The sequence below is a fragment of the Cryptotermes secundus genome, unplaced genomic scaffold, assembly GCF_002891405.2.
Source record: "Cryptotermes secundus unplaced genomic scaffold, Csec_1.0 scaffold395, whole genome shotgun sequence".
NCBI lineage: Eukaryota > Metazoa > Arthropoda > Insecta > Blattodea > Kalotermitidae > Cryptotermes > Cryptotermes secundus.
In genome coordinates this window covers 21,690-43,435 of record NW_019742967.1, presented here as the reverse complement: position 1 = coordinate 43,435, position 21,746 = coordinate 21,690, and the positions used below count along the sequence as shown (strand labels likewise).

Genomic DNA, 21,746 nt, shown 5'->3' with positions numbered 1-21,746 from the left:
CCATTCCATAGACATGAGGTTGAAGGAGCATCAGCGGCACATCCGTCTCGAACATCCGGACAAGTCGGCCGTAGCTGAACACAGCATCGATCTGGGACACCGCATTCAGCTTCAGAATACCTCCAGCCTCGCCACCAAGACCCGCTATATGGATTGCATCATTAGGGAGGCCATTGAGATTGAACTCCATCCCGAAAATATGAACAGGGAGGGGGGGTTGTTTCNCCACTGATTTCCCATGTAGACTTTCCCCCCACCTCCTTCCTTCACTACTCTCACATAGCTGTGTTTATTTCCAACACCACTCTGCTTGTGCCTGTTCTCACGGTCTCTTCGCTTGTGGATTTCTTATTTTTCCTTCTACCCTGAAGATGGAGGCGATACGTTCCTTCGAAACGTCGGTTAACACCACATCTACACGGTGCCACATCCCAGAAGACTGCTTTCTTCATAGTCACCGCCGTGAAAACCTCAAATATTACATGTTTAAAAAATAATTAATGAACTAATAAACATGTGTTCTGAATTTTTGAAAATATTTTTTTGCTCTTCTACATATAGAGGATGTTAAAGAATTTAATCTGCTTTAATCATTTTTAATCTTTCCCTCCCTACATCCACTATGGAAGCTGGAATAGCTCAATCAGCGTATGGGATGGATAGCCAGGGTTCAATTCTTAGTGGAGGCAGAAGATTTTTCGGTACTCCACAGAGTCCAGACAAACTGTAGGGTCCATTGTGTACCTAGGGTTCTTTCCCTGGGGGTGAAGCGGCTGAGGCATGAAGCTGACCCCTCACCTTCATCTAGTGCCAAGGTCAAAAATGGTGGAGCTATACCCCCACTCTCTCACACATCATTATGGTGTGGTGCATAATTAATTAAGCGCAGCAATAACTTCACATTTTACATCAACAGCTATACTTTCACACCAAAAAATATGCTTCTTGTTTCATTATTTATTGTAAGTTTATTTAAACATTTACATATTTTTTTAACGCTGTAAATTTGGTGACAGAGCTTGCACCAGACATTAGATATGCGGCCACTGTAGATACTTGTAATCTCTGTAATTTTGTTTGTGTTATTGTTCTGCTTGATAGTGTTTATTTGTAACACCAGAACGTGTATTGTAAATATGATTGAAATATATTATTAACACTGTATCATTTGTGCGCAACTTTGCCATATGCGCACAAACAAGATGCAATGTATGAAACTTCTGACATAATAATCAAGGCTGACATGAATTGTCCATAATCTTTCCCTGTTTTTGTTTATGGTAGCGGCCTATGGAATTTTCACTGTGAATTCCAGTTCATCAGGTTGGTAGGATTAATAATTGTAATAATAATAATAATAATAATAATAATAATAATAATAATAATAATAATAATAGAAAGACATGCATTGACATTCTCAAGATATGACTAGATTTTTTTTCTGCGTAGCTCTCAGTATAAATGTTTCCTGTTCTGCAGCTTTCATTTATTGTGTAGCATCACAGAATTTCAGAAGACCTCGTGTTCTCTCGATTATTCTGCCATGTTACATTCACATCAGTCCCTACACGTTTATCCTGAGGTAAACCTCGGAGTAGAGAATCCTACCATTGTCTTCAATCTGCGATGTTACACCGTGTAGCCTGGTAGATAATTTCCAGTGTTGTAGATGAACCTGCTGTCTCTATCTGTGTTCTACCCTGAAGATGGAGGCAGCATATTCCTCTGGAATATTGGCACATTTATACTAGACTGAATGGTGTCACATCCGAGAAGACTGTAATAGTCATATTTGCCACCAGGTGAACCTCAGCAGCCATATTCAGACTGGAGTCCAAGACTGTGTGAAGGAATTCCATGTGTAGAACCCAAAGATTCATTTAAGGTCTTCACGTAAACCCACCACTGAATCCTACCTTGAGTGAGATGGATCCAGATCAACGCTCTCACTTTCAGTTTTTGAGAAATCCACTCCAGTGTTATCTTCACAGCTACACGCCAGTCTTACGGTGATATTTCCCCTTCAGGCCTTCTTACTAAATCCTGTATGCATTTGTAATCACTTGCATGCATGCTATATGTCCTTCCCACTCATGAACATATTTATCTGGAATTAATGTTTATTGTCCATGAATAGGGGCTGATACCATGGGTGCTGATGGCTTCGTTTTAACTCGGAGGTAAAATGTGCCTGAAACATCTTTGAGGGTGCAGTGTCACCAGATAGTGACGCAGATCGTTATATTGTCATCAGAAAGTTGTTGAATTCCGTTTTCAGCATTTGATGGGAATGAAAGTCGCCATGCTGGAGATCTTATTGAACACACATGGCTCTTCTTAAGTAAGGTTGCTTCCTGAATGAATGATATATCCTCAGAAATGTTTTAGACAAACAACAGCGACATTTAAAGGTTTGTGAGGATGGCACATTAGTACAAATATTATGTTTCTGGACATCATCCATCATCATGTCTTTATCTGAAAACCATCCTGTTTATTTTCTTCAGAACACAGCGTTTCGGAGACTAGATTCTGTCTCCTTGAGGTAAAACCCACTCAATTCAGCCCAACAGATAGAGCTAGTCCCTGTCTCCGGACACCTGTACCAACACCAAGATGGGGTATACAAGCCAAACACAGAACAAACCATCTGCGAAAGCTAAGAAAACATTAAATTATCAAAACTCCGCACATATGAGGCCTTGCCTCTCCAGCGATGGTTTCAATCGAGATATACTCTCTGGTGCAAGGCCTCATATGTGTGGAATTTTAATAATTTGTTTTCTTAACTCTCACAGATATTTTACCGTCTGCCCTGGCTTTCTGCAGTATCATAAACAATTAAATGTTTTAGCCATCAACTGTACAATNATGTATATACTATATGTATATATATACATATATATTGTTATATGTATATAACAATTTTTGTTTGAAGTATAAAAATATAAATTTCAGATTTTGTCCCTCGCTTTGTCATGTAAGAAATCGTGTCTGAGGTTTGGAATAGTGGAAACATATTAGTTTCAAATCTTTAAAATGTAAATGTCCCCCCCCCCCAAAGAACATCTAACATGGAGATCTGACCACGAACATAGCAATTCTTACAGAATTTGGAGCAGATGTCATGTCATGTGGGGCCATTACATTACATGAGACTACAGACTTCTGTTGTGTTACACCATGTACTCTAGTCAGTCCCAGGACCAGCGCTGTCACGTGGGATTTCCCAATTATGAAGCAAAGTACCAACTGTTCCACTGCCACATTCAGTGTTGATGGCACATGACAGCTAAGGCACATTGAAAATGGTAAATGTTAAGGTAACAGACACTGTGTGTTGCTTTCAGATCAACGAGGTTACTACGGAGGTCAGCCAGGATATCCTACACAGCCAGGTTACCCCACAGGGCCAAACCAGAGTTACCTTCCTCCGTACACGCCCTCTCCAGGGTTTGTAGCTCCACCACCAACAGCTCCTCCATACGGACAGGTTCCATTGGGCGCTGGACAGCCATACGGCACCACAAACCAGGAAGCCATGTATGGCACATCATATGTTCAGGATGATCCTATCACAGGAAGGGTCGAGAACTTCGAGTTCTCTGACAAGAGCATCCGACGAGGGTTCATAAGGTAACAGTGTACTGAAATTATCTGTTGCATGCACGTCTCGAATGTTCAGCATGGAATGCAGAGAAAACCTCAGGAGAGCTGCCATCTGGACTGGGCTGTTATGAGGATTGAATAAGATTCTGCCCTCTTAACCATAGTCTCAGACTTTGTCTATCCTGATGAAGACTTTTCTTAGTTTTCTTCAGCCTCTCTAGACAGATGCTAGTGCACGACTGCTTCCTTCCACATTCTTTCCAGTTCATTAGTTACTGATAAGCCCATCATTTCACGCCATATTGTCTGAGTTAGTGGCAGCACTGTACAGTAAACAACCGTACATAAATTAAATAAAATGTACTTAATGTGAATACACGCACTATAATTTCTGTACCGACAAGCAGCAGCGCTTGAAGTAGTTGTTGCTGTCGTTTCAGGAAAGTTTATGGAATTCTGATGGTGCAGCTTTTGATCACAGTATCATTCATTGCGTGGTTTACGTACCACGAGCCCACCAAGCACTACATACGAGAACACCAGGGCATCTGGTGGGGAGCATTTGCAGTAATGATTGTATGCCTTATCACAATGGCCTGCTGCGGTGATGTACGACGTAAGGCACCCATGAACTTCGTCTTCTTGTTTCTCTTTACGTTGGCTGAAGGGTTTATGCTCGGTGTTGCGGCATCTACATATGAAACTGATGCGGTATGTAACAGTCAGCTTATGTTTTCCCCCCTTTTTCAGAAATGAAGTATTAGGAGATTGGAGAAACGTAGGAAGCAGGACAGCTCAGTCACTATATTGACTGTGCTAAGCCCCTAACGGGGACAGCATCCAAACTGGCTCTGGGGCCCATGAATCTTCCTGTTTGCTGGGTATTGCATGAATGTTTACTGGGGAAAAATAGCTGGGGCATGAACCTGACGAGTCTAGTGCTGAGGTTAAGAATGTGTAAACTTCATCTGCACTTTCCCACACACCTTCTTGTTGTGGTGCCTAATTCTGCACCAGGACAGTGTCACCTTTAGCTATAAAAAGGAAGAAAAAACTGTAAGGTTGTCCCTGTGCGTAACTTATTAAGCACTACACCATGAAGGCTTATGGGGGAGTGAATGTATAGATCCGCGTATTCTTGACCTCAGCGCTAGTTTTAGGTGAGTTGTCAGCTTCATGCCCCAGGGAAGGAGCCCGTGGTAGCCACTGGATAGGAGGTTGGGTGGGTCCCAGAACTGGTATGGAGGTCTTGATCCTACTGGGTCTCAAACTGTGACCCCACAATTGTCCAACCTGTAGCCAATCATGTTGACTGACTATCCGAGATTGTGGGGCACGCAGTGGCTTAGATTGGTTGAGGCATTATGCTACAAGCCGGAAGGTCGTGGGATCGAATCCCGATGAGGTGGATTTTTCCAATTGACCTAATCCTTCCAGCCACACTATGGTCCTGGGGTCGACTCAGCCATAAACAGAAATGAGTACCAGGAATATTCTTGGGGGTAAAGCGCGGCTGGCGCGTGGGGCTGACAACCTTGCTGCCATCTATGAGCCAATTGTCTAGAAAATGTGGGAACCTCAACATCTCACAACCCTGTGGACCTCCACACAGGGATACCTTTACTTTTTTTATCCCAGTTTGTACATTTAGATAGAGCAAGTGACAGACTGGTTAATCTGTTGAGTGTGATGCAACATGTGAGAAGTTAATCTTGTATACTGTTGCAGGTCCTGATGGCTGTTGGTCTGTGTGCCGCAGTTTGTTTCGGTCTGACCATGTTTGCATTCCAGACGAAGTGGGACTTCACAGTCATGGGCGGCGCTCTGTTCGTTGCCCTTATCATTCTGGTTATCTTTGGTATTGTGGCAATCTTCATCCCTGGAAAGACAATGACCCTGATCTATGCTTCATGCGGTGCACTGCTATTCTCGCTGTATCTGATATATGATACACAACTCATGATGGGTGGGAAGCACAAGTATTCCATCTCACCAGAAGAATACATTTTCGCTGCTCTCAACCTCTATCTAGACATTGTCAACATTTTCCTGTATATACTTACCATCATCGGAGCATCCCGAGATTAGTATGTTTTTCCGACTTCGTCGTTTTGCACTTCTAGCTAACTTGGCATTGTAGCGCATTATATTACAGTCATGTCAAAACAGGAGATTTTGTGGGAGATTTGCCTGTTGTCTTTCATAAAATCCATGGCATTTCAATATTCTGAATTTCAACCTAACTTTAGTAACAAGGGATGTTGCAATGAGTTAGGTGTAGTATGTTATGATAGTAATTATGTTCAAAATATTTCAAAAACGTGTAGAATTGTCTTGCTCATTTAGTTGAATTGTTTTTGTAGTTGAATGTTTAATGTCACTGAAGTTCCATAGTTTGTCTGTGTAACTCTGTATGCTTAAGATCCACTGAATAATATATCATGATTTATTTAGCTTGGTCTATAAAAGAAGTGCAGATTGTTTCTGATTGGACCAACACGGAAACTTCATGATCTGGCGTCACACATGGTGTTTCAGTTGCTGCAAGAATGTTTACAATTTACAATTTACAGTATAACCAATGCTAATATTTAAGATTTAACTGTAGATTCTTGATTTGGATTTCATGGAAGGGGGAGACGTTACTTCACTGCTCTGCCGTGTGGTTCCTGCACTTGTATCAGACAAAGAATGAACATACAGGGGGGGGGGGAGATGCATGTTGGCACCTGCTGGTGCTTTATTGGGTTATTACACACTGTTACAACATGCTGACTTTTTTTTGTTTCATAGTAGTGATGGCATGCCCACTAAAATTGTCATCCGACTCATTTTGCAGGAACAAGTTCACTTGGTAATGAGTAGGCTGGCCTGTGCGACCCGTTTACAGAAAACTGTAAAAGGCATAGGAATAGGGGAGGCGTGGGAGAGGTATTTTACAGGTCATCAATATATAAGTATGGGCACTTTCTTTCTCTCTCTTCTATAAATACAAAAGGAACACTCACACATGCTCACTGTCCCAACACAGCAAGCCTCCTCACCACTGACTCAGGTGTACCCCCCTGCATCCGGAGTATGAAACCATTTACTTCAGTATTATTCCTTCTTGGAATTGTTATTGTGATAGACTTCAGTAAGATATTGTAATGTGTTTGGAGTAAGTACTTCCATGGTAACGCAATAACAGTGGGCCGTGGCATAGAGAATGCCGAAAAAACAACGCATTTCCCCGGAGATGGACAACAGAGGGTTTGTTGCATGACAACAGAAAACTGAACTGTGTGAGATGGTGTCTGGTATCCGGTCTGCATAAGGTCTATATAAGGTGGTTGAATGCATCTGCCGACAGTTGAGATCCAGCCACGGCCAAGGAGAGTTGAGGTGTCGCACCCGCAGTAGAAGCATTGAAGTAGAGGCAGCAGTTGTGACACTGCAAGTGAGAGTAATTGTATTCCTGACTCTGAGTAAATGTGGATGAATGAGTTCAATAAATAATCGTTGAATCCGAAGGCTATGTGAATTTTTCATGCTGCATACCCAACATGTGACAATATAATAAATTTATAGTCAATATTATAATTAATGTATTAATAAAATAAAATGATATGTCAATGTGGAATTTTGTAACAGACCTGGCCGAAATATAGTGACAGTTGCAGGCAGTGGGGAAGGCAGGGCAGAAGCTGTGTTAATTCTTTTCCTGACCCAACTGTAGTTCTGTTTACAGTGAACTAAGTGGAAATTCTTTGATAAGGCGCTCATTGCACTGAAGAAGACTCGTATGCTGTGTGAGACAGTTTGGTGATCCACAGTAATTCCCCCTTTTGAGATTTCCTTTCGGGACAGTTGATTTGTTCACTGTATTTAGGAAAACCACAACCAAAATTATTGACTAAGGAATTGTTGGAACCAAGCCTTGTATGAGGGAATTGTTTGAATTGAGGAATGTTAATCCCTTGAAGCCTTCATTTCCAAACATAATGCTACTCACAGAACTTGTCAGCAGCTGGTACAGGGCTGTTGGCATTCTTATTATAATACGCGTAGTTCCTGATAGCACCTGTACTTTTATTGAGACTGTCACCTGCACAAGATACTTTTTACATCATCAGATTTGATTTGAAACTGAAGACTTTTTCACAACAATGTTTGTGCTACAGTGAGCTGTACTTGGTGTTAGGCCCCACAGATTTAAATCGGAGTTCTGTTATAATTCCTCTTTAATGAACATATTGTAACATGTGAATCTCCATCAGAATGACTGCTTGTGCTCGCATGGCTGTTCCCCTTTTGTAGTTCTTAAAATAATGCATGTTAGTTACCAAATGTAATTAAGAGTCAGAGTTTCCTAAATTTATGTGTATGTAATATATTGAGCATAGAATGCAAGGTGAAGCAGTATTTTGAGTTATTCATTGTGTGTTGTACATTAAGATTTTGTTCTGCATAGTGATATAACTTGAATAAAAGACAGCCCCCAGAATTGTTTTGTGATGGGTGCAGATCATTCTTAAGAGATGAATAATAAAACTTCCTAACTTAGTCTTTTGTTATTATGAAAGTTGCCATGTGTGTGTGAGTAATAATGTTTAGTTCAGAGTATTAATTGTGTTTGTATATATTGATATTGTACTGTCTTTTCACCTGTATCATATATGGTAAGAAAAAATTCAAGATGAGATTGAAGTTGTGACCTGAACTTTAAAGATGTCCCATTTGTTAACCCTTTTCATGTTACAGACGTAAATCAACACACCATTCAAAACATTTATTATTATTATAAATTAGTTGAAAAGATATATCACAGGAAGGGTTAATATAAAAATGGGTAAGTAAATAATGAATCAAGTAGCTTATATGTTATTTAATTGGATTGCTACTAATTATAGCCATCAGATGGCTGTTGAGAATTGCTTATTTTGTACTGCCATCAGAGTGGCTTTGGGTACCAAATCACAAAACACAGACCTTTTTATTAAGTTCATAAAAAAATTTCACTACATTAGTAATTCTTACAGTTCTCTATATGAACTTGTGTTTTTCTTTTGCTGTTGACTGTGTGTATATATATATATATATATATATATGTGTGTAATTAAGTGTAATAATGTAAGATTACACAGAGTTTAACATAATTCTACATCATACCAAGAACAGTCATAAAACACATTGTTTTCAGTAATTGCTAAACCAAAGGTTGTGTATATACAGGTGTGCTGGATATTTAATTTTTTCCTCAAACCCCCCCCACAGAAAGGAGATTTTTACTTCTTTATAGTCTTCAGAAAGATCAAGACAATATCTGTTGGGCAGTATAGACTTTCAAATTCATTACAAGTAGGTGTATCTGCGTCTTGTACACAGATATTTGTTATCTCATTAAGATGCAAAGCAAGTTCTGGTCATCTTGAATGAAAGGCATGTGAATCCCTTATCTGTTCAGTGCTCAATGTTTTCAGGCTTGAATCTGTTGATTTCTGCTAAGTTGAATGTCTGTGTCTGCATTGCCAGTTGAAGTTGTTTTACTTTGCATGTTTTAAGAAATATCTGAATGTCCTCTAGGTATTAGTGCTGAGACAGGTTAAGCATATACATATATATGGCATAGTGACCGTTCCTGTATGTTATTAAAACAGGAAAATAAACAGGTGAAAGAAAAAATGACTTTATGAGATCTTAGTTTAATGTTGTCTGGCATGTGTAGTCTGTTATATGTTAACCAGTGTTGGGAGGTGTCTTGGCACCATCTTCACAGTGTAAGAATAAGTTGAGTGTGGAAAAAAGAAATGGTACATGCAGGGGAGAGAGGGAACTAATAGGATTAAGGGAAATATAAAGAATATTTAGCCCTCTAAAGGGTCATTTTTATGGGCAAAATGATCAGGAGAAATAGTAAGGAAATTTGCCCATTAAAAGGTATTTTTAAGGGCAGACTAAGTGAGAAAACAGAAACAAGGACCGATACTTGGGGCACAGTAGCAGGGAGGAAGATAAAGTAAATGTGTGGTGTATTGTATAGTACTATCAGTATGTAAACAGTACACTGTTGAATGGTAGGATGAATGATGAATTCAGAAGGATTTGGAAGGTTGTGGTCATGGCCTAATTGAGGTACTATCCAAGAATTTTCCAGGAGGGCATAGAGAGACGTAATTGAAACTGAGCACCTCCCAATTTCCTTTTTGGTGTTATTATAGGTAATAAATTTGAAGAAGCATATCCTTTTAAATAATATTTGTTCCTTGTAGAATTGAAACTGTTAACAGAAACGTTAATTCCTAGTTGTGTTTATTCTGTTAACAGTAGTACTTATTCTTAGTTCTGTTTCTTCTTTTATGTTTATATCTGAGATAATATCTTGATAGAATAATGGTTGCTGCAAAATTCAATAAAAGTTACGTATTTATTGTCAGAAATATTAGTGTCAGCATCTGGAATAAAAGACAGAGGTTAACTTTTATTGTAGCTTGGTCCTGAAATCCCCTCAGCATTTGACAAACTCAAGAACGCTTACTCAACTTTTTGTTTAAAATTGATCCCATGTTTTGTCATGAAACTTTGTATACTGAATGCTGTATAAAGGTAATATTGTAGGAACTGACAGTTTATATATGATGTTAAAATCAATAGCATCAACTGTACTATAAATATGATGGAAATAACCAGTCAAGTCAGTTTTATTTTGAAGTTATCTCCTTCAGTTCCTGGTATAGGTAATCAAGCCTGGTCCAACTCCACATATTTTTGCAAGGCCTCCCTTGGTCTCTTGAGTTGTTTTGGTTTCTATTGTAGAATGTATTTTGGGTTTCTGTCATCAGTAATTTTATCCAGACTGTTTGCCCAGTGTTGTCTGTCTTCATCTATTTTATTCTGTACCAATTGTATTTTCAGTTCATTCCTAATATGATTCAACATAGTGCAGCCTTTAGCTGCTTTTAACAGTCGCATCTCTTATCGGTTGTATTCTGTTTCTGTTTCCTGCTTAATTTCTGAAAATTCACTGCCATAAGTCAAAGTTGGTAGTGCTGCTGCTTTATAAAATGTCAACTGTGTTCCTCTCTTTCACCCAAGAAAACAAAAGTTATGACATCCAAAGGCATAATTCTGATTAGAATTAAAATAAATATTTGTTATAATATTGTGGTATATAGATGCGAGCAACAAGGGACAGTGTTTACTGTGCGGTCCATACCAAAATGTTACTCGTCTAAGCAGGACATCTAGTTAGAGTGAGTTGAGTAGTGTAGAGCAGTTGGTAACTGAGTCAGCCAGTTGAGAATTGCTGTAGCTGAGGACGGGCAGTTTGGGAACCCAGAACAAGGGGAACATCTGCTATTGGAAGCCGCTACCGAGCAATGGCTAAGGAAGACTGAGAAGACTTTTATGTTTGCTGTGGTTACAGAGATCTTGGAGAGTGTAACTCAGTGAATCTGTTGTAGTTATTTGTACTTATGTTCTGTAAATGTTAAAAGAAATCTGATTACCAATCCAAACTCCATCTGTAGTCAGTCTAAAATTGTGACAGTGTGCTAGAGCACATATCTCATTCCAGATATCTAGGAAATGACATAACATGCACATTAGACAAAGCCTCTTTAAGTCTTTAGTTGAATAAACTATTTGAAGTTAAGTTTCCTGAACCAATAAGGATCATTTTTAGCAATAGATGAAGGCCTGCCTCCCTTGTTGTGATAATGAAATTCAGACACTCCACGTCCGGGGATGCCATTCACAACATATCGAACGAAGCGTTCCACCATGCGTGCTTCCCATTTCCATCCAACATAATGAGTGGCTTCATACTCCACACACACCTGAACAGTGTACTCTGTCGGACCTACAGACAGACAGAATTTTCTTGTATAAAGATTAAGTCTCAGTTCTTACAAAACAAAAATCAAAATATATTTTTGGAAGTATTCAAACTGTACTTGATCCACAGTTGTGCCATGTGAATTCGTCTCGATGCATTTAAATTAACAGCCCTCTGTCCATTATGTTTTAGAACATTCTGGAGATAATTGCACATTGAAGAGCTTCACCATTTGTTTTCCCCACCAAATGTTATTAAGATCATTAAATCAAGGAGGATGAGATGGGTAGGACATGTAGCACGCCTGGGAGAAAAAAAAAAGTGTCAAGTTTTGGTAAGAGAATTTCAAGAAAGGGCTTGGAAGATCTAGGCAAAGATGGTGGATAATATTAAAATGGGTCCTAAAGAAATAGGATGGTGGGGTGTAATGAAATCAGAATATAGTAATAGGATCAGCTCTCACAGGATTCCAGAAATTATCTACAAATATCAATCAAAAGGAAGAGAAAGTTTCAGAAGATCCCTGAAGTGATGGAAGGATTCTCTGTTATATTTTGTGTAAAAGGTCTCGGTGAGCATAGCACTGACAGGATGATGATGCCGAATTCTTTGTATTATATGACCTTTCTTTACAAAACTAATAAAACGTGAATTAAAACATAATGAAAAGCAGGAGTTATATTAGAGGAATGCAAACCAAAATTAAATTACATTATTATATTGTATTTCACTGAAATCCTTTCCACATCTACAGAAACTATATGCACCTCATTCAAAGAACACCCACCTGTTGATAAGTCTGCCCTGAGCTGTGAATATTTTGGAATCGAATTTTCTCATACCTGCTTTGAAGCTAAAGCTGTGGTCCACTGGAGGTCTGCCATTTTCCCCATTTTCATGAAGCTTGAAGTCACACCACTCTAGTGGATACAGTGCACCCTCTGGAGTATACACATAACCAGCCTCTAGCCTGTGTACAATGACTTTACATTATTTTCTGATTAACCTCTCAAGCCACAGTGGTTATTGTATTTACCACCTGTTTTAACAGTAAATTACTATGTATTTTTCCCACACAGTGTATTTATGTATTTTGTATTATTCTAATGATAAACAATAGTTGTTTTCATATAATATTGGTCTTTGTTATGGAGATGTATGTTGTCTGTAAGGTAGGAACTGAGTTTTTATCTAATATTAAATACAAATTTCGCTCAAATGATGCCTTTTCAACATTAATATCAAAATTATTTTCAATCATACACAGCCCTGGCTCAACTTGTCTCCCCTGCTCATAACGAAGTCCACATCATAACACTTTACCCTTTTCACTTCCTAGAGCTTTACCTTCTACCAGAAGGATGAGCAGGCATTGCCTGAGAACCATCAAAGCCTGAAAAGAAAAATCTCTTTCTCTTGATCAAACATTCTCTCTTTCTTCAGGCTTAATAGGAATAATGCTGATGCTAAGGTAGAAAACGTGAAAGTCTGTAAAGCAGTGATAGAACCATGTAAATGAGGACGTAACTAAGTTATATAGTGAGAAGAATATCAATGGAGGAACTGACCTGGAGCAAGTACAAGGCTGACAGATCACTCCAACGGTCGCTTTTGTCCCATCCTCCAGGAAGATCATGTGAAATGCATATCGATGCATTAGATCCCAGTCCCTCCTCTCTCCTGTACATTGTGATAATTATTAATATTTTTCATAAAGAGTCCCATCTTCTGAGATATAATGCAATGTATTCAACCGATGTTTCAGATGAACATCGTCTCCATAATATGCCAAGCAAGAAACCAGCGTGAAAGTGGGCAGCAAGCACAGCCTGAACATGGAGGTGATATGTTGCCCTGAGACACTGGTTTAATTATAAATGGCCTACATGGCAGGGACACTATGCTACAAGCTGGGAGGTCGCGGGTTCAAGTCCTGATGAGGTCATGGGATTTTTTGCAATTGACCTACTCCTTCCAGCCGCACTATGGCCCTGGGGTCGACTCAGCCTCTAACAGAAATGAGTACCAGGAATTAATTAAATAATTTTCCTGGGGATTAAAGCACGGCCGGCACGTAAGGCTGATAACCTTACCGCCATCTTTTTGCCGATTGTTTAGATAATGGAGCCACAACATCTCACAACCCTATGGGCCTTCACGGCCTGTTACAGGGATAGCTCTACTTTTACAAGTACTTACTTATGGACTACATGGCGCTATATCCCAGAAGATAGTACTCTTCATAAACACCACTGTGCAAACCTCAAATTTTACAGTATTTTTCATGTTGCTGTTCCTCACATGACTATGGTAATTCATAGCAGAGAGGCTCTGGCCAAATGTCACAGTGGATAGTGTTTGATTACAAAGGAGGCAGAAGATGATAATCCAAGCTATCATGTTTGCCAAATGAGGAATGTTGACACACCTCAGTTGCCTGCATATTCGCAGAGCATAGTGATTTGACTAACATTATTTGGAGAGTGAACATTTGACCACTGAAGATGATAATTGTAATGTTGCAGATGTATCTCGGTTCTTTTAACAAACAAATAAATAAATAAACTACTTACCTGAGTTTGCTGGACATAACATTTAAGATAATACTTAAAAAATTAATAATTCTCTTACCATAGCTATGGTCACGAAATGATGGCATCTTTACAATATGATTTTCACCATCAATTTCAATTGTTGCACTCAAGTATCCCATTTGTTCAAAATGAGTTTGGTGAGCTCTGTAAAGGAAGAATATAATCAGTCACACTCAGAAAATTCCCAAGATCCCACTACTTTCCCCTATCCTGAGCCAACTGAATCCAGTTCATAGTCTCACATCCTGTTTCTTCAAATCTAATATTATCCTCCCATTTATGATTTGGCCCCCAAATTTTTCCTTCTCCCATCAGGTTCTGTAACTAACATTGTGTATTCTTTTCTCATCTCTTCTATTCATACTACATGTCCTGTCCATCTAATTCTCCTTAACATGGTAATCATAATAATATTTCGTGAGGAGGACAAATATTAAAGCTGCTCCTTACAGATTTTCTCCATTCTGCTGGCACTTCCTGTTCTACTGATTCAAATACACTCCACACTGTTTCTAAACTAATCAGAATGTATGTATGAAACATAAGTTCCTCACCTTGTAACCAGTATGCAAGTAGGTTTGGCAGCATACAGAAGCATATTTAAAATTAACTCCTTCACTTGATAACCAGCCAAGTGCCAGGTCAAAGGTGAAACCCCAAACTTAAAGAATGAGGATATGATAATGTGCTGCCTGATCAGGGCTATTGCATTTTTCAGGGGACAGTGATAGATGGGCGTGAAGCAATGGTAGAATAATGATTAGCAGGGAAAATCTGAAAGAATTCAGGAAAAGAAAATTTGCTCCAGTGCCACTTTTTCCATCTCATAAAGTAAACGGGGATTGAACTCAGCACCGAGAAACTAGTACATAACCTGCTGTTTCTAAACTCCATTTCTGATGTCTCCTAAGAAATAAAGGAAATATTAACAGAAAAATCTTCTCATTATAGTAGATTGCATTGAATTAAATTTGCTTTCTGAAAGATTTACAGATGTACACATAACATTAATTTTGTATAAAATTATAGCATGTATTTTACTGCATCTTTGGCTTCAAAGCAGACAGTAATTTATACACTTTCCATTATAAAGCGTTACACTTACTTCTCTAAGGATTTGAAATACTCCCTTGTCCATGTTTCTGTAGCAATGACCCTTGCAACAGTTGTGGGATTCATGTCAGTGTCGTAGTTGAAATGTGGCAGGTCTGAGCTCCAGTCTCCTTCCAAATTCACATCAAACACTTGTGAAGGGTCAGACTGCAACCCGCAGGAATAAAATCAGCACACACACACACACACACAACAGTTATGAATGAGACAAGAGTTTGCTGATGTAGTGCATATTCAGAGAATTCCAGCAGAAAGGATAATGTGGAATGTTTATTAATTATGCAAATTTGTGGATCATGATCATTCTTTAGAAGCTAATAGTCGCTTCTCTAGTCAAGAAATTTTTCCTTCACTGAGTAGGTTGGTGTAGTGATACAATCCAGACTGACAGTGGGGAGGCACTCAGTTCAATTCTTGTCTAAGGCACTGGCTATTCTCACTGACATTTTGCATGTTTTTTCTCAGTCCCTCCAGAAAATTCTAGGATAGTGATCTCATCTAGGCAATCATCACTTCCCTTCAAATCTTTTCCAGTTTTCTTTTTATTTAATTAAAAGCATATTTACAATCTACGCTCGATAATATAGAGTATTAAGTAAATTTGTTCTAAGTAGGTGTCTTGAGTAGAGAAGGCATCCACTGATGGTACTCTGACAGGCCCTGTAGAGGAATGGTGATGGCTTTAATCTTCGTCATCTGCGGGTTGTGGTAGGTCAATGCAGGATTTATCTGTCATCTTAACATTTGGTGCTATATAATGTAGCTGCTGACAGTGTTGTAAAATGATTCCCTCTTTAAATTTTGCTCTTCTGGGTTGTGACAGCATGTAAGCATGTAGGTGTTGAAAACCCTGAAGAAAGGTTCAGAAAGTTCCTTTGAAACGTTGGTAACTACATATATGACTGCCCTGTGTCATAGCCCATAAAAGCACTCACCACACTCCCATTACAAAAATCAGTCAGTTAATAAATTTTAAAGAAACAGCAACTGTTTGCTCATAGAACCAAACAGGTACTACAGATACACTGTCTGGACAAAGTGGCATATCTTTTAATGCCAAAGCAGTTGGTATACATAGGTACTGGTGTCCTGTAGAGGGTTAAATGTGTCCCAGATATAATTATATTCAAGGATAACTCACCACATTTTTCCTTTATAAGTTAGTTTCCACTTCCTCATTGGTCTCTCAAGTTTCAAGGCCAGGCCCTCTGCACCAAACTCTTCATCTTTTGCTCCGAAGAGAACCGTATCAGGCAGTTTGGAGCTGCACAGCAAACCTTTGCCTGGTACCTTTACAGAACACATTCATTTCAAGCAGTTCAAAACTGAAATTTTTCTTCGACCAAATTCAATGTGTATACTTAAATCAATGATTCTGTAACCAGGCAAGTGATGGATCAGAGATGAACCCTCTAACTTAAAGACCTAGGATGTGACAATGAGCTGCGCGGTCAGGGGGCGGTGATAGATGGGTATTGAGTGATGATGAAATGATTAGCAGGGGGAAACTAAAGAATCTCAGAGATAAACCTGCTCTGGTGACACTTCATTCACTATGAATCTCACATGAAGTTGTCTGGGCTCCATCCAGACTCTCCGTGTGAGAGGCCATACAAAAGCAACTGAGCTATGTAATGGGATATCACATTAAATAATACCACTTTGAATTGCCACTGCGACTATGAAGTTGACATAGTTTTCTTGGCTCAAATCAAAACATCATAATGCATCTGCAATTGATAAATTTCAAAATAGGTATTAAACACAATGTGTCACTCTTATGACGCATGTTAACATTCCAAAGTATTATCACAGTAACAGTCGTGCCCCTGTGAGGCAGGAACTGAATCCTTAAATATTATTTAGATGAATTTCAGGCTTCAAATTGTTAAATTCTTTGTGCCCAGTCATAAGACATACAGCAATATAGCAAAGACCATTAATGACGCCATGATGCCTCCGCTCTGTCCCCGCTGCGAAGTAGTAGCCATCTTTGTTAGCAGCAATAAAGAACACAGCATCAAATGCCTGTAATGAAATCAAGCCCTTAGTACAAGTAACAGATGGAGACTATTCACATCCTGCGTATCATAGAGAGATTTCCAGTTCTTAGGAAGAAAATTTGTAATTACCAATCCTGAAAGGAAGGAAGTGTTTAGATTAATATGTTTCAATTTAAGATGATTCAATGTGATGTCAGTTACATGTATGATGGTAAATTTAAAGCTGTCCCTGTACACACCATGAAATCACATAGGGAGCGGACTCAATAACATCAGCAATAGGTGCATGTGAGTGGTCAGGCTCTTGCTCCAGCTGATTTACTGATTTAATCCCTGGTGAAATAGGCTCCATTCCCCAATGGATGCAAGGCTTAGTGGACCTCAAAGTCAGTTTGGATATTGTGCAGAAGAAAAATGTCCCTTACCTCTGCTGGGAATTGGACTCCAATTTCCTGATCTTCCAGCCCATAGCCTAGTGACTGTACTGACTGGGCTGTGCTTGCATGTGCACTCCTTATGGCAAGTCTCATAAATAATAGGATTAAAGCTATTTGGATATAAGTACTGGCGATGAAGATTAGGACAAGAATAAAATCGTAAAAGCATTAAGAACCTTTGGATCTCCTTTGAAACACAATAAAATAGTTTATATTGAAAAAATAAAGAAAATGCATGTGAGTGCATGTCAGAAGGAAATTGATGTTTTGTAATTTTGAATTAATTTTACCAGCATTAATTTAATATAAAAAATGATAAGAAGGAAAATGTTTTTGATTTGTCCTCTTAAATTATGTAACAATAGGGCTGTTCTTGTAATCCTATGACCAACATACATACATAATCTGATATTTTAATTATGTATGGTACACACATGGCAATTCTGATAATTTTTTCTGATGGAAGACAGCCTCATAATGGAGTGACAATGAAACATGCAACTAAAACAGTGACATTTTAATGCTAGTGGGGTGGGACTAAGTCCCTTGTACTGCGGCCACTTCTGGCCTATTGTACCAGCCCCAGATGATAGGTGAGGGTGATTGTGGAGCAATTGGTGTAATGAATATTGGCAGGGGAAACCGAAGTACTTGGAGAAAACGTGCTCCAGCGCCACTTTGTCCACCACAAATTCCACTTGACCAGACCCCGGACTCTATCGTCTAGTATTCGAAAGATCACAACATGATGGCAACTGGATCTCAGATGAGGTGGTGAGAGACACCTTCTCTGTCAGATCTCTTAGTAAGTGCTAACCTCAATCACTGGAGCAACACTGTGTTAATACTGAACAATGAACAACCTCCAAAAGCTCTGAACCCAGTAATCCCAAATGTTGTACACCATCGCCCTTAAAATCTGCTTGAAATTTTTGTTTCTCGTTTGCGTGCTTCAGACACGCTCAAAATAAGTATTACATTCGTGCTCACAAAGCAACAAGCTGGGCTGTCATGTTACTGGGACATAAATCAGGGTTATCATTTGTGTATGAAGTAAGAGTGTGACTTTACATTTACTCGTATATGGGATGACAAACTTTATGCATGAAAAGTTAATGAGATATACCACAGAGAGCTGGAACATGACAGTCCGTTGTTAATATGTCAAGCGGTTAAGCATGTCAAATAATATTTGAGTGAAGATTATGACAAGTGAACCTTAGCATCTGAAGAAAGAGGCTGTGCAATATCCATCATGGCAGGTGAGGCGTGTGACTGCACACCATAACCAGCTTGTTTCTTGGCTGATTTCATACCATAACTGTTCTGCCACTGGAAAATATCAAAACACAGAGACTTATCATAAAGAAAAAATACATTTAGGATATTAAATATTTCTGACTCTTATTTGGGAGGGCCAAGAATGTGCACTCTAAGTAAAATACAGAGGCTGGCTTTTGTGGCCACAGTTTCCTGTGTTGCATAGTGAAACCTTTATTCACTGTTTCTTTTGGAGAAAATAATTCCATATATTTTAATCTTTACTTTTTTTTTACAGCAGACGGGAAGACACAAAGAATCCGAACTAACTGGTAGCAAGCCTTCTCTGAATTCCATCATAGTTACAGATTAGATATAATTGTACATTAAGTTAGGAGGAATTGTCAAATATTGAAAAATTTAACCACGTTATTACGAAGCATTGATTAAATCGTGGCGAAGTATTAACCCTACGTGCCAAGTATTCTGTGCTTCAGAACGAGATCTCGAAGGAATTCTTATTCGATAGAGATATATTAGCTGCTACTGCCATCTGCTGGAATGTTATATGTAAGTCAGCGAAATGGCGGTTTTTATAAGATTGTGTCTTACCAGCCACAAATTTATTTTGCATTATGATTACAGTAGCCCGCAGACGACAATTTTAGAAGGAGGAAGTGAGTAAATATCTAAGATACGTAATGCGTTGTATGAATTATTTCTAATTCTGCTCAATAACAAGTTTGAAATGCGAATTCAACACCTGTCTTTAATACTCGCTGGGACAACTTTTTAAAAATCCAGTAATTATAACACAGTTAATATGATTGAGTGATCCATGTGCCAAAAGATCACGCCATAAAGACGTATGGGATAATAGGACTATAGCTCCACATATTCTTAACTTCGATACTAGATGGAGGTGAGTGGTCAATTTCGTCCTGGCCTCTTTACACACGGTATCCACTGACTAGGGGAGGGTGTCCTCCACAGCCAGTTTGGGCCCGATGAAGAAAGAAACACTTGCCTCTTACGGGAATCGAACCCTTGTCATCTAGTTCAATGCCAGTCAGTTTACTGGGTACACACCGGAATGATAAACTCATTTGACCACGACCGTTTTCGTCCGCATTTTTCGCAGTTCATAAACTGCAAAACAGACAGTATTCAGGCCAGCTTTGCAGTCTATCCAACTAGAACAGGGGGTCCTTCCCCACGGGGGTGAAGTTGAGCACTGACCTCTACGTAGTACTTACTTCCTTACTTACTCATGGAGCTGAACCCTTCTTGAGGAGCCGCAAATTCTGCAGCTACTCAAGAATTTCCCAACATTTTATGGAACCCGAAGGTTCATTGCCGTGTTCACAGGGGCCCTCCAATGGTCCCTATCCTGAGCCACATCAATCCAATCCATACCATCCCATCCTATCTCTCTAAGATGCATTTTAATATTGTTCACCCTCCTACATCTTGGTCTTTCCAGTGGTCTCTTTCCTTCTGGCCTCCCCCATAAATATCCTATATGCATTCCTCATCTCCCCCATTCGACTCCTCAACATAGTACTGGGGTTAAGTACGGAGCTAAACCGGGACACTGGGAATCTTGACTAAGGATTTTCGTGGTTTCACTCAGTCCCTCCAGGCAAATGCCAAGGCAGTTGCTACGATTAGAACTGAACAGTTGATTCAAGCGGCAACGCTCTAGACATGTGTTCGAGAGATGCTGTTTCGAATCTCAGTCAGTACAAAGCCTATCCTGACCAAGAATTTTATGGGTTTCTTCAGCCCCCCCCCACACCAGCCAAATTTACGGATAATATCTCAATTAGGTGACGGCCGTTTCCTTCCCAGTACTTGCCAATATATCGGTTAACCTACCTCCCTACTGCATACAGCAGAGATACCGAGGGCGTCGCATGGTAACCCACAAAAGAAATTAATCAAACACAGGGACAACGCTACGTCACCCTCATAGGCGCCGGCAGATTTTCTTTCCAAGAGGGGCAGCTACTATCTTAAGGGCGGCATCCAAACCTACGTATTAAGCAGTTTACAACTATTTTTACTGAATAGGATAGGAAAGAATCATTTTTAAAAACTATAATTTGTGGCATTAATATTTCATATATACTTAGATATTTTCTAAAACTTTTGGGGGGGGGGCAGTTCCTCGGCTTGGCACCCTCCCTGCCGGAGCTCAGACTTAAATTTACTTTCTATGACAAAAGAAAATTTGTCCCTGTGTTTAATTAAACACCACGCCATGAAGACATATAGTATGGGAGGTATAGCTCCACATATTTCTGACCTGAACACTAGACGGAGGGGAGTGGTTAGCTTCACACCACACCTCTTCGCCGGGGAAACAGCCCCGGTGCCCACTGGAGAGGGGGTTGGGCGGGTCCCACATCCAGTCTGAACGGCAAAAATAAAAAGCTCGAGCTTCTACCGGGAACCGAATTTGGGATTCTAGAACGTCTAGCCCCTACCCTCGGCAGTGGGGATCCGTTGCGCTAACCACGCGACACCCTCTATCCGCTAAAGTTGGCACTAACTTAGTCGACCAGCGGCGGTCGCTCAGTCGGTATAGTTCGCTTGAGGACTACAGGCCACGGAGTTTATTTGCTTTTCTAGCCCATACCCTAGTTGATATCCTCGCTCCCTGCCTGTTACAGTGCAGATACGAACTACGTAATATACTCAGTAGAATGGCTTACCCGTCTCAGCTGCAGAATGATGAGGAATGCCACGTATTTCAGAGGGTACCATTTTCCGGGTTGTTTATAAACCCCATTAATAGGGGGCGGGTCCTTCTGTCTGCAGAATATGATGATTGAGGTGATGAGAATCACACACACTGACCCCCAAAGCAACATTCTGCGTGCTCATGAAACTGGATACTGACTGCCGGGCA

At 39.7% G+C, this 21,746-nt stretch overlaps 2 protein-coding genes across 3 annotated transcripts in view; one reads left to right on the top strand and one right to left on the bottom strand.

The window, feature by feature from the left end:
• Positions 1–8,925, top strand: part of LOC111873508 (protein lifeguard 1) — a 19,800-nt gene extending 10,875 nt beyond the window's left edge. For both annotated transcript variants that reach the window (XM_023868280.2, XM_023868281.2), the window contains exons 3-5: positions 3,351–3,636; positions 4,050–4,320; positions 5,338–8,925. In XM_023868280.2, the coding sequence (XP_023724048.1) occupies positions 3,351–3,636; positions 4,050–4,320; positions 5,338–5,697 (917 nt within the window). In that variant the 3' untranslated portion in view covers positions 5,698–8,925. The remainder of the gene's footprint in view (positions 1–3,350; positions 3,637–4,049; positions 4,321–5,337) is intronic.
• On the bottom strand, positions 8,884–21,746 carry LOC111873507. Its single transcript, XM_023868279.2, has 9 exons — positions 21,550–21,746; positions 18,791–18,904; positions 17,053–17,160; positions 16,274–16,422; positions 15,125–15,286; positions 14,057–14,163; positions 12,994–13,105; positions 12,268–12,395; positions 8,884–11,449 (listed from the first exon to the last, which is right to left on the bottom strand). Exons 1-9 carry the CDS (start codon positions 21,706–21,708, stop codon positions 11,229–11,231), a joined length of 1,260 nt encoding a protein of 419 aa, XP_023724047.1. The 5' UTR covers positions 21,709–21,746; the 3' UTR covers positions 8,884–11,228.

What these genes read in the sequence shown, in the direction of transcription:
- LOC111873507 (XM_023868279.2), bottom strand. Translation starts at nt 21,708, where the DNA reads ATGTTGCTTTGGGGGTCAGTGTGTGTGATTCTCATCACCTCAATCATC. An exon ending in ATGGTCTTTGCTATATTGCT is followed by an intron (nt 16,423 to 17,052) that starts GTATGTCTTATG and finishes TGTTCTGTAAAG; the next exon opens with GTACCAGGCAAAGGTTTGCT. An exon ending in TATTTCAAATCCTTAGAGAA is followed by an intron (nt 14,164 to 15,124) that starts GTAAGTGTAACG and finishes CTTCCTTTACAG; the next exon opens with AGCTCACCAAACTCATTTTG.